This window comes from Coregonus lavaretus (genome assembly GCF_964263955.1).
Source record: "Coregonus lavaretus genome assembly, contig: HAP1_SCAFFOLD_398, whole genome shotgun sequence".
NCBI lineage: Eukaryota > Metazoa > Chordata > Actinopteri > Salmoniformes > Salmonidae > Coregonus > Coregonus lavaretus.
Genome location: NW_028156549.1, coordinates 149495 through 163975, shown reverse-complemented (window position 1 = coordinate 163975; position 14481 = coordinate 149495). Strand labels below are relative to the sequence as shown.

Genomic DNA, 14481 nt, shown 5'->3' with positions numbered 1-14481 from the left:
GTAAGAAGCATTTCAAGGTCCTGGAGTGGCCTAGCCAGTCTCCAGATCTCAACCCCATAGAAAATCTTTGGAGGGAGTTGAAAGTCCGTGTTGCCCAGCGACAGCCCCAAAACATCACTGCTCTAGAGGAGATCTGCATGGAGGAATGGGCCAAAATACCAGCAACAGTGTGTGAAAACCTTGTGAAGACTTACAGAAAACGTTTGACCTGTGTCATTGCCAACAAAGGGTATATAACAAAGTATTGAGAAACTTTTGTTATTAACCAAATACTTATTTTCCACCATAATTTGCAAATAAATTCATTAAAAATCCTACAATGTGATTTTCTGGATTTTTTTTCTCATTTTGTCTGTCATAGTTGACGTGTACCTATGATGAAAATTACAGGCCTCTCTCATCTTTTTAAGTGGGAGAACTTGCACAATTGGTGGCTGACTAAATACTTTTTTTCCCCACTGTACATACATACATATACACATACACATATATATATACATACATATATACACATACACATATATACATACATATACTGTGACACTCTGGCTCCGGGACTTTTGTATTTGAGCCAGGGTGTATTTGTTTTGTGGGGTTTTGTTGTGGGGTTTTGTTGTATAGGGTGTATTCGTTTGGTTGTGTTTTGGGTGAGTTAATTGTGGTGTCGTGTGACTCCCAATCGGAGGTAACGAGTGTCAGCTGTCGGCTCGTTATCTCTGATTGGGAGCCATATTTAAACTGTTTGTGTTCTCATGAGGGTTGTGGGTTTTTGTTCCGTTTTCAGTATTTGTACTGTTGGACTTCACATTCGTCGCTTTGGTTTGTTGTTTTTGGTTGCTTTAAGTAAATAAAGTCAACATGTTCTTTTCACTCGCTGCGCCTTGGTCTCCTTCACTCCTCGACGAACGTGACAGAAAAACCCACCATAAAAGGACCAAGCAGCGTGTCAAGCGGCAACAGGATTTATGGACGCCTATCAAGGATTCATGGACATGGGAGGAGATTCTGGATGGAAAGGGTCCTTGGGCACAACCGGGAGAATATCGCCGCCCTCGTGAAGAGCTGGAGGCAGCTAAAGCCGAGAGGAGGCGGTATGAGGAGGCAGCACGGAGTCAAGGCTGGAAGCCCGTGGGTACTACCCAAAAATTTCTTGGGGGGGGGCTAAAAGGGAGTGTGGCGAAGTCAGGTAGGAGACCTGCGCCTACTCCCTGGACTTACCGTGGAGAGCGAGAGTACGGGCAGACACCGTGTTACGCAGTAGAGCGCATGGTGTCTCCTGTACGCAGGCATAGCCCGGTTCGGTACATTCCAGCTTCACGTATCGGCCGGGCTAGATTGAGCGTTGAGCCGGATGTCATGAAGCCGGCCCAACGCATCTGGCCACCAGTGCGTCTCCTCGGGCCGGCTTACATGGCACCAGCCTTACGCATGGTGTCCCCGGTTCGCCCACATAGGCCGGTGCGGGTTATTCCACCTCCCCGTACTGGTCGGGCGACGGGGAGCATCAACCCGGGTAAGGTTGGGCAGGCTCAGTGCTCAAGGGGGCCAGTAAGCCTGCACGGTCCGGTATTTCCGGCGCCACCTCCCCGCTCCAGCCCAGTACCACCAGTGCCTACACCACGCACTAGGCTTCCTGTACGTCTGCAGAGCCCTGTGTCTCCTCCACGCACTAGCTGTATGGTGCGTGTCTCCAGCCTTTTCCCACCAGTGCCTACACCACGCACCAAGCCTCCTGTGTGTCCCCCGAGCCCTGTGCGTCCTGTTGCTGCTCTCCGCACTAGGCCTTATGTGAGTCCCCAGGGTCCAGCATGCCCTGTTCCGGCTCTCCGCACTAGGCTTTATGTGCGTTCCCAGGGTCCAGCATGCCCTGTTGCTTCTCTCCGCACTAGGCCTTATGTGAGTCCCCAGGGTCCAGCATGCCCTGTTCCGGCTCTCCGCACTAGCCCTTATGTGCGTCCCCAGGGTCCAGCATGCCCTGTTGCTGCTCTCCGCACTAGGCCTTATGTGAGTCCCCAGGGTCCAGCATGCCCTGTTCCGGCTCTCCGCACTAGGCTTTATGTGCGTTCCCAGGGTCCAGCATGCCCTGTTGCTTCTCCCCGCACTAGCCCGGAGATGCGTGTCCTCAGCCCGGTACCTCCAGTTCCGGCACCACGCATCAGGCCTACGGTGCGCCTCAGACGGCCAGAGTCTGCCGTCTGCCCTACGGGGCCTGAACTGCCCGTCTGCCCAAAGGCGCTTAAGCCGCCCGTCTGCCATGAGCCGTCAGAGCCGTCCGCCAGACCGGAGCCGCTAGAGCCTTCCGCCAGACAGGATCAGCCAGAGCCTTCCGCCAGACAGGATCAGCCAGAGCCTTCCGCCGGCCATGAGCAGCCAGATCCTTCAGCCAGCCATGAGCAGCCAGATCCTTCAGCCAGCCATGAGCAGCCAGATCCGTCGGCCAGCCACGAGCAGCCAGATCCGTCGGCCAGCCATGAGCAGCTAGATCCGTCAGCCAGCCATGAGCAGCCAGATCCGTCAGCCAGCCATGAGCAGCCAGATCCGTCAGCCAGCCATGAGCAGCCAGATCCGTCAGCCAGCCATGAGCAGCCAGATCTTTCAGCCAGCCATGAGCCGTCCAGCCAGGATCCGCCAGAGCCGTCCAGCCAGGATCCGCCAGAGCCAGCCAGCCAGGATCCGCCATCGAGTCCGGGGCTGTCCCTTAGCCCGATGCTGTCCCTTAGTCCGGTGCTGCCCCTTAGCCAGGTGCTGTCCCTTAGCCCGGTGCTGCCCCTAAATCCAGGTGGGGTAAGTTGGAGGGTGGTCATGTGGAGGAGGCTATGGAAGCGGGTGGTGACTAAGGTGGGGTGGGGACCACGACCAGGGCCAGAACCGCCACCGTGGACAGACGCCCACCCAGACCCTCCCCTAGACTGTATGCTGGTGCGCCCGGAGTGCGCACCTTTAGGGGGGGGTACTGTGACACTCTGGCTCCGGGACTTTTGTATTTGAGCCAGGGTGTATTTGTTTTGTGGGGTTTTGTTGTGGGGTTTTGTTGTATAGGGTGTATTCGTTTGGTTGTGTTTTGGGTGAGTTAATTGTGGTGTCGTGTGACTCCCAATCGGAGGTAACGAGTGTCAGCTGTCGGCTCGTTATCTCTGATTGGGAGCCATATTTAAACTGTTTGTGTTCTCATGAGGGTTGTGGGTTTTTGTTCCGTTTTCAGTATTTGTACTGTTGGACTTCACATTCGTCGCTTTGGTTTGTTGTTTTTGGTTGCTTTAAGTAAATAAAGTCAACATGTTCTTTTCACTCGCTGCGCCTTGGTCTCCTTCACTCCTCGACGAACGTGACATATACACATACACACACACACACCATTACACATCACTATTATTAAAATACCAGTGGCATTAAAATAAAGGATAGTTGTAAACAAATTAATAAGAATGGCCCAAAAAATAAGTACAAAGCAATCTGCAACCCTGTGTCTGTGTGTGTGCGTGTGTGCGTGCGTGTGAATGAAAGGGTCTGTTTATCCCAGTAGTATGCATATTAGATGCAGTAGTTGGCGCACCTCTCCAATCTCTGATAGTTCTAGGTGTCTTTTGCCAGAGGTTACCTCAGCATATGTAGGCTGATGATCTGAATGATACATGGTGTGGACTGCATCATGTGGTGTACTTCTCTGAAGGACAGTGTTCTGCCCGACCCTGGAGTAGTGGGCAGTGCTGTGTTATAATATAAATAATAATGTGTTGTGATGGGCCAGGTCTAGTAGAGCTGTGTTGTGATGGGCCAGGTCTAGTAGAGCTGTGTTGTGATGGGCCGGGTCTAGTAGAGCTGTGTTGTGATGGGCCAGGTCTAGTAGAGCTGTGTTGTGATGGGACGGGTCTGGTCGTGCTGTCCTGAGGCGGGTCTGGTCTGGTAAATCTGTGCTGTGTTGGGCCTGGTCTTGTAGAGCTGTGCTGTAATAAGCCGTGTCTGGCTATTCTCTCTTGGGGATGGTGGGGGTACTGTTGTTTCAGAAGGTGGGGCGGGGGGAGTGGGGGGGGGGGGGGGGGGGGCTCTGTTGCTGAGGTGATGGGTGTGTGGGTCCCTGCCAAGTGTTGCATCCTTTAGGTCCTTGGCAAAGGTTCTGATACTGTCCTGATCAAGATGTACATTATCGTATAAATGTTCACATGTCAGAGTGGGGTGGTGAGCCGTTGAGCAGTGAGGCACAGTCCACAGTGATCTGTTGATTTATTTTTTCGATCAACTTTCCTGGGAAGTGTGGATGATGACGTTGTCGGGGGTGTCAATCCTGGTCTGACTGAGTAGCTGCATTGCACTCTCAGTTGTAGGACACCAGAACTTATACACCTGGTGTCTAGGGAATAATCTTTCCTGGACTAAGAACTTCCCATTTGAATCAATAATGATTGCAGTTGTGGGTGACTGTCTGGGTGGAGCAGACTGGGAGACTGGTATTCTGACCTGGGCTGGAGCAGACTGGGAGACTGGTATTCTGACCTGGGCTGGAGCAGACTGGGAGGCTGGTTGGCTGACCTGGGCTGGAGCAGACTGGGTGGCTGGTTGGCTGACCTGGGTTGGAGCAGACTGGTTTGCTGGTTGGCTGACCTGGGTTGGAGCACACTGTGCTGGAGCAGACTGGGAAGCAGGTAGGCTGACCTGGGCTAGAGCAGAGTGGGATGCTGGTTGGCTGATCTGGACTGGAGCAGACTGGTAGGCGGGTGCAGTGTCCTCAGGCTGTGTGGTGGAGGCCATGCTGGTCTCAGGTTCTGCTTGTGTTGTACCAGGCTGGTGGACATGTTCTCTAGATGCAGAGGACATATTGACTAGCTGCTGGTTGAGGGTCTCAATGTACCTCTCTCTTTGTTCTAGCTCCTTTCTTGTTGTGCTCAGATGGTCTCTGAGGTCATCATTTGTCTGATTGAACTGTTTCATCTCTTCTTTTAGTTTCTGGACAGTGTCCTCCTCCCTCTCTTTGAATTATATGACCTCTGCTTCAATTAGAGAGAGGGTGTTGTGGAAACATTGCATAGCAGGTGTTCTTGGTGTCGTAGGCATGTCCTTGGCTTTGTCTGCTGCAGGTGAGGTAGGTAGAGGGACACTGAGGGCTTCTTGCTGTGTCACAGAGACCGTTGGGGCCTGCTTTTCTCCATCTCCCTCATTGACTTTTTCCTCAGTTTCTGAGATGAGTTTAGCTTCTGCTTTTAGGGTAGCAAACATATTCTCAAAATCCTGGAGGCTTGAATCATTGCCTTGTATCAATACAGTTCCATTATTATATAACTTTACTGTTTAATACGTGTTGCTCTTGTCAGCTTCTTCAAAAATGCTGATCTGACATCCTTGGCTGATGCCTCTCTTTTTTGAGAAAGGGAAATTGTTGCAAATAACCCTTTTTCATATGTGCCCTTGTTTGGTATTAAATATTACATTTGCTCTTGTTTTGCAACTGGTAAGATCTGCAAACAGGCATTCATGGTTCTGTTCCATCATCAAACCTTTGAAACTTTTCTTAGCTTTCTCCGTCTGGATGTCTGGTGGGTAAACAATTTCACACAATGTTGCAATAGAAGCGTTGTTTCTTGTATTATTCTCTCTTGTGTCTTTTAGAGGACTGTTTTACTTTGATGTCATTTGTCTTCTGTCCTTATTTTGTCTTATTTTGTCTTTCTTTTCTTCAGTTAACTAGATATTCTTTGTTAGCTAGCTAGCTTCTTCCAGGAGAGTCCCTAGCAACTGCTTAGCAACTGGTAAACAATTCAGCTAGCTAAGATAACTACAGTTTTATGAAAAATAGTTACTTTTTCAAAAGCCTTTCTTCTTTGTTTGTTGCTTGTTTTGTCTCTTATTCAGTCTTGCAGTTTTCTTTTGGTTTTTTTCCGATGTACTTCACTCTAAAAACTCATTTTTTCATTAGCTGCTGCTCTATTTGAAATTTTTTGAATAGTATCTCTCTCTCTCTCTTGCCATCTCTCTCTCTCTCTCTCCCTCTCCCTCTCCCTCTCCCTCTCCCTCTCCCTCTCTCTCTCTCTCTCTCTCTCTCTCTCTCTCTCTCTCTCTCTCTCTCCTCTCTCTCTCTCTCTCTCTCTCTCTCTCTCTCTCTCTCTCTCAATCGCCATCTCTCTCTTTCTCTCTCTTTCTCTCTCTCTCGCCATCTCTCTCTCTCTCTCTCTCTCTCTTTTCTCTCTCTCTCTCTCTCTGTCTCTCTCTCCAGTCTCTATCTCTCCAGTCTCTCTCTCTCTCTCTCTCTCTCTCTAGAGACTGGAGAGAGATAGACTGGAGAGAGATAGACTGGAGAGAGAGAGAGTGAGAGAGAGAGAGAGAGAGAGAGAGAGAGAGAGAGAGAGAGAGAGAGAGAGAGAGAGAGATACTATCTTACTCAAACTTGATCTTTATCCATATATTACACATTGATTTTGGATTTTAGATTAATCCATAGATTAAAGTCCATACCAGACAATCAATAGAATGGTTCAAGAGTGCGTCTGTTCATACCACTAAACTGTTTAATGAGCACTAGGTGGCAGTGTTTCATCGTGTTTGTTTGTAATATAGTGTGTGTTACAGTTTTTTTTTGTTTTATTTCACCTTTATTTAACCAGGTAAGCCAGTTGAGAACAAGTTCTCATTTACAACTGCGACCTGGCCAAGATAAAGCAAAGCAGTGCGATAAAAACAACAACAACACAGAGTTACATATGGGATAAACAAAATGTACAGTCAATAACACAATAGAAAATCTATATACAGTGTGTGCAAATGTAGTAAGTTATGGAGGTAAGGCAATAAATAGGCCATAGTGCAAAATAATTACAATTTAGTATTAACACTGGAGTGATAGATGTGCAGAAGATGATGTCAGTTACTTGTTGCCTGTCCAAAATTGTAATCAGTAACGTAACTTTTGGATTACCCAAACTCAGTAATGTAATCTGATTACTTTCAGTTACATTTTGATTACTGTCCCCTTAAGAGGCATTAGAAGAACACAAAAAGGATCCATCAAACGCATTTGGTGTGTCATCATAGTGGTCTCTGATTGGTGGTCATCATTTGGTGTGTCATCATAGTGGTCTCTGATTGGTGGTCATCATTTGGTGTGTCATCATAGTGGTCTCTGATTGGTGGTCATCATTTGGTGTGTCATCATAGTGGTCTCTGATTGGTGGTCATCATTTGGTGTGTCATCATAGTGGTCTCTGATTGGTGGTCATCATTTGGTGTGTCATCATAGTGGTCTCTGATTGGTGGTCATCATTTGGTGTGTCATCATAGAGGTCTCTGATTGGTGGTCATCATTTGGTGTGTCATCATAGAGGTCTCTGATTGGTGGTCATCATTTGTTGTGTCATCATAGTGGTCTCTGACTGGTGGTCCGTCCGTCCGTCCGTCCGTCCGCCCGCCCGCCCGCCCGCCCGCCCGCCCGCCCGTCCGTCCGTCCGTGCGTGCGTGCGTGCGTGCGTGTTTAACACTCTGCACCCTCAGCAGTAAAGTGAAATATTATGACTCCAGTTCTGAGAAGATGAGACTTTGTATCCCAGAGCTGATGTCTTTACAATATCCCTCCTGTCATCTGTCTGACATCACTTTCAATTTCCTTTTCAGTCTTTTTGTAGTGTAGTCCTATTCTATTACCCCAGTGATATCTGAGACGTGCTGAGAGCTAGTCACATAGTAAAGGAGACATACAGTTGAAGTCGGAAGTTGACATACACTTAGGTTGGAGTCATTAAAACTCGTTTTTCAACAACTCCACAAATTTCATGTTAACAAACTATAGTTTTGGCAAGTCGGTTAGGACATCTAATTTGTGCATGACACAAGTAATTTTTCCAACAATTGTTTACAGACTGATTATTTCACTTATAATTCACTGTATCACAATTCCAGTTGGTCAGAAGTTTACATACACTAAGTTGATTGTGCCTTTAAACAGCTTGGAAAATTCCAGAAAATGGCTTTAGACGCTTCTGATAGGCTAATTGACATTGTTTGAGTCAATTGGAGGTGTACCTGTGGATATATTTCCAGGCCTACCTTCAAACTCTGTGCCACTTTGCTTGACATCATGGGAAAATCAAAAGAAATCAGCCAAGACCTCAAAAAAAAATTTTGTAGACGTACACAAGTATGGTTCATCCTTGGGAGCAATTTCCAAACATCTGAAGGTACCACGTTCATCTGTACAAACAATAGTACGTAAGTATAAACACCATGGGACCACGCAGCCGTCATACCGCTCAGGAAGGAGACGCGTTCTGTCTCCTAGAGATGAACGTACTTTGGTGCGAAAAATGCAAATAAATCCCAGAACAACAGTAAAGGACCTTGTGAAGATGCTGGAGGAAACAGGTACAAAAGGTACTGAAAGGTCAATCAGCAAGGAAGAAGCCACTGCTCCAAAACCGCCATAGAAAAGCCAGACTACGGTTTGCAACTGCATATGGGGACAAAGATCGTACTTTTTGGAGAAATGTCCTCTGGTCTGATGAAACAAAAATAGAACTGTTTGGCCATAATGACCATTGTTATGTTTGGAGGAAAAAGGGGGTTGTTTGCAAGTCGAAGATCACCCTCCCAACCGTGAAGCACGGGGGTGGCAGCATCATGCTGTGGGGGTGATTTTCCAAGCTGTTTACAGGCATCTGGGGAGATGGCGCCGGAGAAGATGGCTGCCGTTTTACAGCCCTCTAACCAATTGTACTATAATGTGTGTTTTTTCGCGTTATTTGTAATTTATTCTGTACATAATGTTTCTGTCATCGTCTCTTATAACCAGAAAGAGCTTCTGGATATCAGGATAGCGATTACTCACCTCATATTGGACGAAGATTTTTTCTTCAACGAGTCGGACGCGAAGGATATCCTACAGACACCCGACAAGGACCAAATCCCCGTCATTCGCAGGAGAAAGAGACGGAGATATCGTGGACGTAGGTCAGGGTGCCTTGTAAGAATCCGACGGCGAGCAAGTAAACTGCCTCTTCAATCAATCCTATTAGCCAATGTTCAATCATTTGAAAATAAATTAGAAGACCTACGATTATGGTTATCCTACCAACGGGACATTAAAAACTGTAATATCTTATGTTTCACCAAGTCGTGGCTGAACGACGACATGGACAACATACAGCTGACGGGATATACGCTACATCGGCAGGAAAGAGCGGCTGACTCCGGTAAGACAAGGGGTGGCGGTCTGTGTATATTTGTAAACAACAGCTGGTGCACAAAATCAAATACTAAGGAAGTCTTGAGGTTTTGCTTGCAAACGCCATGCTCTATCAACTGAGCTACATCCCTGCCGGCCATTCCCTCCCCTACCCTGGACGACGCTGGGCCAATTGTGCGTCGCCCATGAGTCTCCCGGTCGCGGCCGGCTGCGACAGAGCCTGGATTCATAGAAAGTGTTACAAATGTTCTCCTGTCATCTTATAGGAGATCCATTCATGGATTTAGTTATGGCTTGAGAATGTGACTGGTCTACGGAGTTCTCCTTTATGTCTGTCTTTGTATGTGACAACAACTTTTCTGTATTATGTGTATTTCCACAATCAATAATCATAAACGGTACTTCACTATGAATACTTTTGACTATGTGGTTTGAAGTACTTTACCGTTATCTTGCACATACATGAAGACTACTATAGACAGAAATCAATGCAGTAATGTTTTATTAAATAAAGGCTCTGATTAAAATATAATATTAATAAAATCAGGCATTTGGCTAATTCTTCTTCCCAGAAGCTCCTCTGAATGGTTTGGAGATGGCTCTGGAGAGAGCGTGTAACACCCTGACTATGAGTGGGCGTTTACGGGACTGGGACTCCTGGGGAGCAGGGGCCGGTGTGGTTGTCAGGTCCTCCTTGGGAGGGGAAGTGGATGGAACCTCTGGAACCTCACACTCAGCATCTGTCATAAGAACATTTCATAATCAGAAAATGAATGTGTGTGTTTGTGTCTGTCCGTCTGCCTGCCTGTCCGTCTGCCTGCCTGCCTGCCTGCCTGTCTGTCTGCCTGTCTGCCTGTCCGTCTGCCTGCCTGCCTGTCTGTCTGTCTGCCTGCCTGTCCGTCTGCCTGCCTGCCTGCCTGCCTGCCTGCCTGCCTGTCTGTCTGTCTGCCTGCCTGTCCGTCTGCCTGCCTGTCCGTCTGCCTGTCTGTCTGCCTGCCTGCCTGTCCGTCTGTCTGCCTGCCTGTCCGTCTGCCTGCCTGCCCGTCCGTCTGCCTGTATCTGTTGTCACTGTTTTAACAAGCTTGTCATAGGGTGATACATCAATATGACATTATCGATGCTTATCACTTACCCTGTGAAATATGAGTCTCTCTGAGACGTTTGGTAGGCAGTGCATCCTGTTTAGGGTGGCTCTTCGGTTCCCCTTTTGTCTTGAACAGCTGTTGACAAAACACATCAGGACAACTGAGCCTGTGTAAAATACAGAGTGTGCATCCCAAAAGGCACCCTATTCGCTACGTAAGGCACTACTTTTGAAAAGGGCCCATAGAGCGCTGGTAAAAAGTAGTGCACTATATAGGGAATAGGGTGCCATTTGGGACATAGCCATTGACTCTCTCCCATGTGTATTAGGATTGAATTACAGCGTCCTCACTCAACCTCCTAAAGACAATGACAACAGTATTGTTCTAATGCTGAGAGACAATAGAGGTGTAGTGAATCTGTAGGGTAAATTTCAGCCCTGCCTTAAAGAGGTAATCTCAAAACACAGAGCACCCTACCTTAATCATGATCTTTGGAAACTTATGCATTTTCGGTAGGAAACGCCACTTCCTGTTACGCAGACGCGTAATGGACTGCGTTGTAGCCCTGATTGTCCCTGATCCCTGGGTTAGCGTCGTTTCGCAGCAAATATTCCAGACACCTAGAGGTCAGAGGTCAAGAGTTCACTAATCATTATACCAACATCAAGACAGACAGATAAGCAAGCAGAGACACTTTCCCAAAGGAGACGTGGCCAAGCTTTCACACTGCAGATTTTAACACTAGTATGCATTCAAACACGGCCAACAACATACTCTAGACTACAATGAAATGTGAAAGGTCATGGCACCACAACATACTCTCCAGACTACAGTGAAATGTGAAAGGTCATGGCACCACAACATACTCTCCAGACTACAGTGAAATGTGAAAGGTCATGGCACCACAACATACTCTCCAGACTACAGTGAAATGTGAAAGGTCATGGCACCACAACATACTCTCCAGACTACAGTGAAATGTGAAAGGTCATGGCACCACAACATACTCTCCAGACTACAGTGAAATGTGAAAGGTCATGGCACCACAACACACACAACAGTAAGAGAGGTGTGAGACGTACTTTCCGTCTGTGTCGGAGGCAGCAGCGTAGTGGAGCGGGGTGCAACCCCTTTTATCCAGATCGTTCACACTGGCCCCAGACCCCACCAAGGCAAACAGACACTGGTAGTTACAATTGGCTGCCGCATAATGCAGAGGACTCCTAGAAGAACGCACAGAAACCATTCAACATCAACAACAGAAACAGCTTATTGGAGCTGTAAAACATTTACATTTTACGTCATTTAGCAGACACTCTTATCCAGTGCGACTTACAGGAGCAATTAGGGTTAAGTGCCTTTCTGCAGGGCACATAGATTTTTCACCTAGTCGGCTAGGGGATTCGAACCAGCAACCTTTCGGTTACTGACCCAACGCTCTTAACCGCTAGGCTACCTGCCGCCCAATATATCCCATAATAATTCCTATATGCCCCTATACTATATTCCCCATTATCATAAAGATCACATATGAAAGTTATTTGATGCCACAGACAGACCTTCCGAAGCTGTCCTTTCTGTTGAAGTCTGCCCCTGTGTTGAGCAGCAGATTCAGACAGTCCAGGTTCCTGGTAACAAGATATCAAGTTCAGAAAGGCTCTCGTACATCTGAGCTATCAGGTGAATGGTAACAAGATATCAAGTTCAGAAAGGCTCTCGTACATCTGAGCTATCAGGTGAATGGTAACAAGATATCAAGTTCAGAAAGGCTCTCGTACATCTGAGCTATCAGGTGGATGGTAACAAGATATCAAGTTCAGAAAGGCTCTCGTACATCTGAGCTATCAGGTGGATGGTAACAAGATATCAAGTTCAGAAAGGCTATCGTACATCTGAGCTATCAGGTGGATGGTAACAAGATATCAAGTTCAGAAAGGCTCTCGTACATCTGAGCTATCAGGTGGATGGTAACAAGATATCTAGTTCAGAAAGGCTCTCGTACATCTGAGCTATCAGGTGGATGGTAACAAGATATCAAGTTCAGAAAGGCTCTCGTTCATCTGAGCTATCAGGTGGACGGTAACAAGATATCAAGTTCAGAAAGGCTCTCGTTCATCTGAGCTATCAGGTGGATGGTAAAAAGATATCAAGTTCAGAAAGGCTCTCATACATCTGAGCTATCAGGTGGATGGTAACAAGATATCAAGCTCAGAAAGGCTCTCGTACATCTGAGCTATCAGGTGGATGGTAACAAGATATCAAGTTCAGAAAGGCTCTCGTACATCTGAGCTATCAGGTGGATGGTAACAAGATATCAAGTTCAGAAAGGCTCTCGTACATCTGAGCTATCAGGTGGATGGTAACAAGATATCAAGTTCAGAAAGGCTCTCGTACATCTGAGCTATCAGGTGGATGGTAACAAGATATCAAGTTCAGAAAGGCTCTCGTTCATCTGAGCTATCAGGTGGACGGTAACAAGATATCAAGTTCAGAAAGGCTCTCGTTCATCTGAGCTATCAGGTGGATGGTAAAAAGATATCAAGTTCAGAAAGGCTCTCGTACATCTGAGCTATCAGGTGGATGGTAACAAGATATCAAGTTCAGAAAGGCTCTCGTACATCTGAGCTATCAGGTGGATGGTAACAAGATATCAAGGTCAGAAAGGCTCTCGTTCATCTGAGCTATCAGGTGGATGGTAACAATGAGAACCTGAAAGAAAAGAGAAACCCGTACACTGCTCTTGCTAGTATCACTGTTTTTATAATGCTACTAAAAGCAATAATAAAAAGTGATACTAGCAAGAGCAGTTTGCAGGCTTCTCTTTCAAGAAGATATAAAGACAATTTAGACCAGAGCTCAAGTCAATACCACCATGGCATGGAACCACATTATACAGAAATGATACCGCACTAATGATCTATACGATTTTTTAAATAACTCTAAACAATACTGCTAAACCATGTGAAATGTAAGAGTGTGAATATGTGTTTGTTCTTTCTGGTGGCTTTCCAGTTCATGAACTAAATATTCCTTGGTGTAAAGCCTGGACCAGTCCACTCACCCTCCAGCTGCTGCAGCATGTAAACAGGTCCTTCCAAAGTCGTCAGGGGTGTCTATATCAAAGCCTGATGAGAGGAGCTTCCGACAGCAGTCAGAGAACCCACTGAGAGCAGCCAGGTGGAGGGGGAACATCCCATGGACGCCTCGCCTGCAACACATTTTTACATTTTAGACTTTAAGCAGACACTCTTATCCAGAGCGACTTACAGTTGATTCAGCTAAGATTGGAAACAGCACCACATCACAGTCCTCATTAAACCCCACAGCAGATCAACACATCAGCATGCTGCAATGCCCTGTCTTTCAACCCCCCACACACCACAATGTGTTGAGCATAGTCTCCAAGCGGCAATTCGGTCAATGACAGAATTGCAGATGCATGTTGCATTATTGCTGGAAACTGTGTGTGTGTGTGTTCTCACTTGGCTGTGTCAGCTCCGTTCGTGATGAGTGTATTGATGAGTAACTCATGGCCGTAGCGAGCAGAGATGTGCAGGGGTGTGTTTCCATTCTTATCTTCACAGTCGATCTCAGCACCTACAGAACACACACACACAAACACACACACACGTCAACCACTTGACCCAAGAGGCATCATGAAGCATCATGTTCAACCACATTGCAAGTAACATTGCTCTGTGCCAGTGAATCATGGTTTGAAGACTAAAGACAATGCTGAAGAGCCTACTGGTTCATATATATTCAGTTGAGAGCATTCACAGCGACTCACCATTCTGGATGATGGCTTGAGATCTGGAGAAGCGTCCGTGGATGGCCGTCATGTGGAGGGGGGTCTTTCCATCTGCAGATAGAAAGACAAAGATGGTTCACACGGCAGTCTGTGCTGCTGACCACAGGCAAAATCAAACACGTATTGGAGGAGCGCTTGATGGCATTTAGTTTGCATTGTTAGGCCTATTCCATTGGTATTTGAATGTAGACCAGGGCCAAATACTAAGCCATGTGCTGCGTCAGTGTGGGCGTCCCAAATGGCACCCTATTCTCTTCATAGTGAACTACTTTTTGAACCAAAGTAGTGTACTTATAAAGGGAACAGGGTGCCATTTGGGACACAGGCAGTGTCATCACGGCTCCTTGCTCTATGGGCCCCTGGTCAAAAGTAGTGCACTACATAGGGAATAGGGGGTTATTTAGTTCAGACACAGTGTTGGT

At 46.9% G+C, this 14481-nt stretch overlaps 1 protein-coding gene and 1 long non-coding RNA gene across 2 annotated transcripts in view; both read right to left on the bottom strand.

Annotated features, from left to right (window-relative positions):
• LOC311126211 (uncharacterized protein) overlaps positions 1 to 6391 on the bottom strand; it is a gene marked incomplete at both ends in the record, with an annotated part of 30370 nt that extends 23979 nt beyond the window's left edge. Inside the window, one exon of the mRNA XM_084200225.1 lies at positions 6377 to 6391. Within this exon, the coding sequence (XP_084056351.1) occupies positions 6377 to 6391 (15 nt within the window). The remainder of the gene's footprint in view (positions 1 to 6376) is intronic.
• A 7029-nt stretch (positions 6392 to 13420) lies between these two features.
• LOC311126215 lies at positions 13421 to 14070 on the bottom strand. The gene is made up of 3 exons (XR_014612972.1): positions 14039 to 14070; positions 13731 to 13845; positions 13421 to 13456 (listed from the first exon to the last, which is right to left on the bottom strand). It is a non-coding gene; the product is annotated as an uncharacterized lncRNA (long non-coding RNA).
• Between the last annotated feature and the right edge of the window lie 411 nt (positions 14071 to 14481).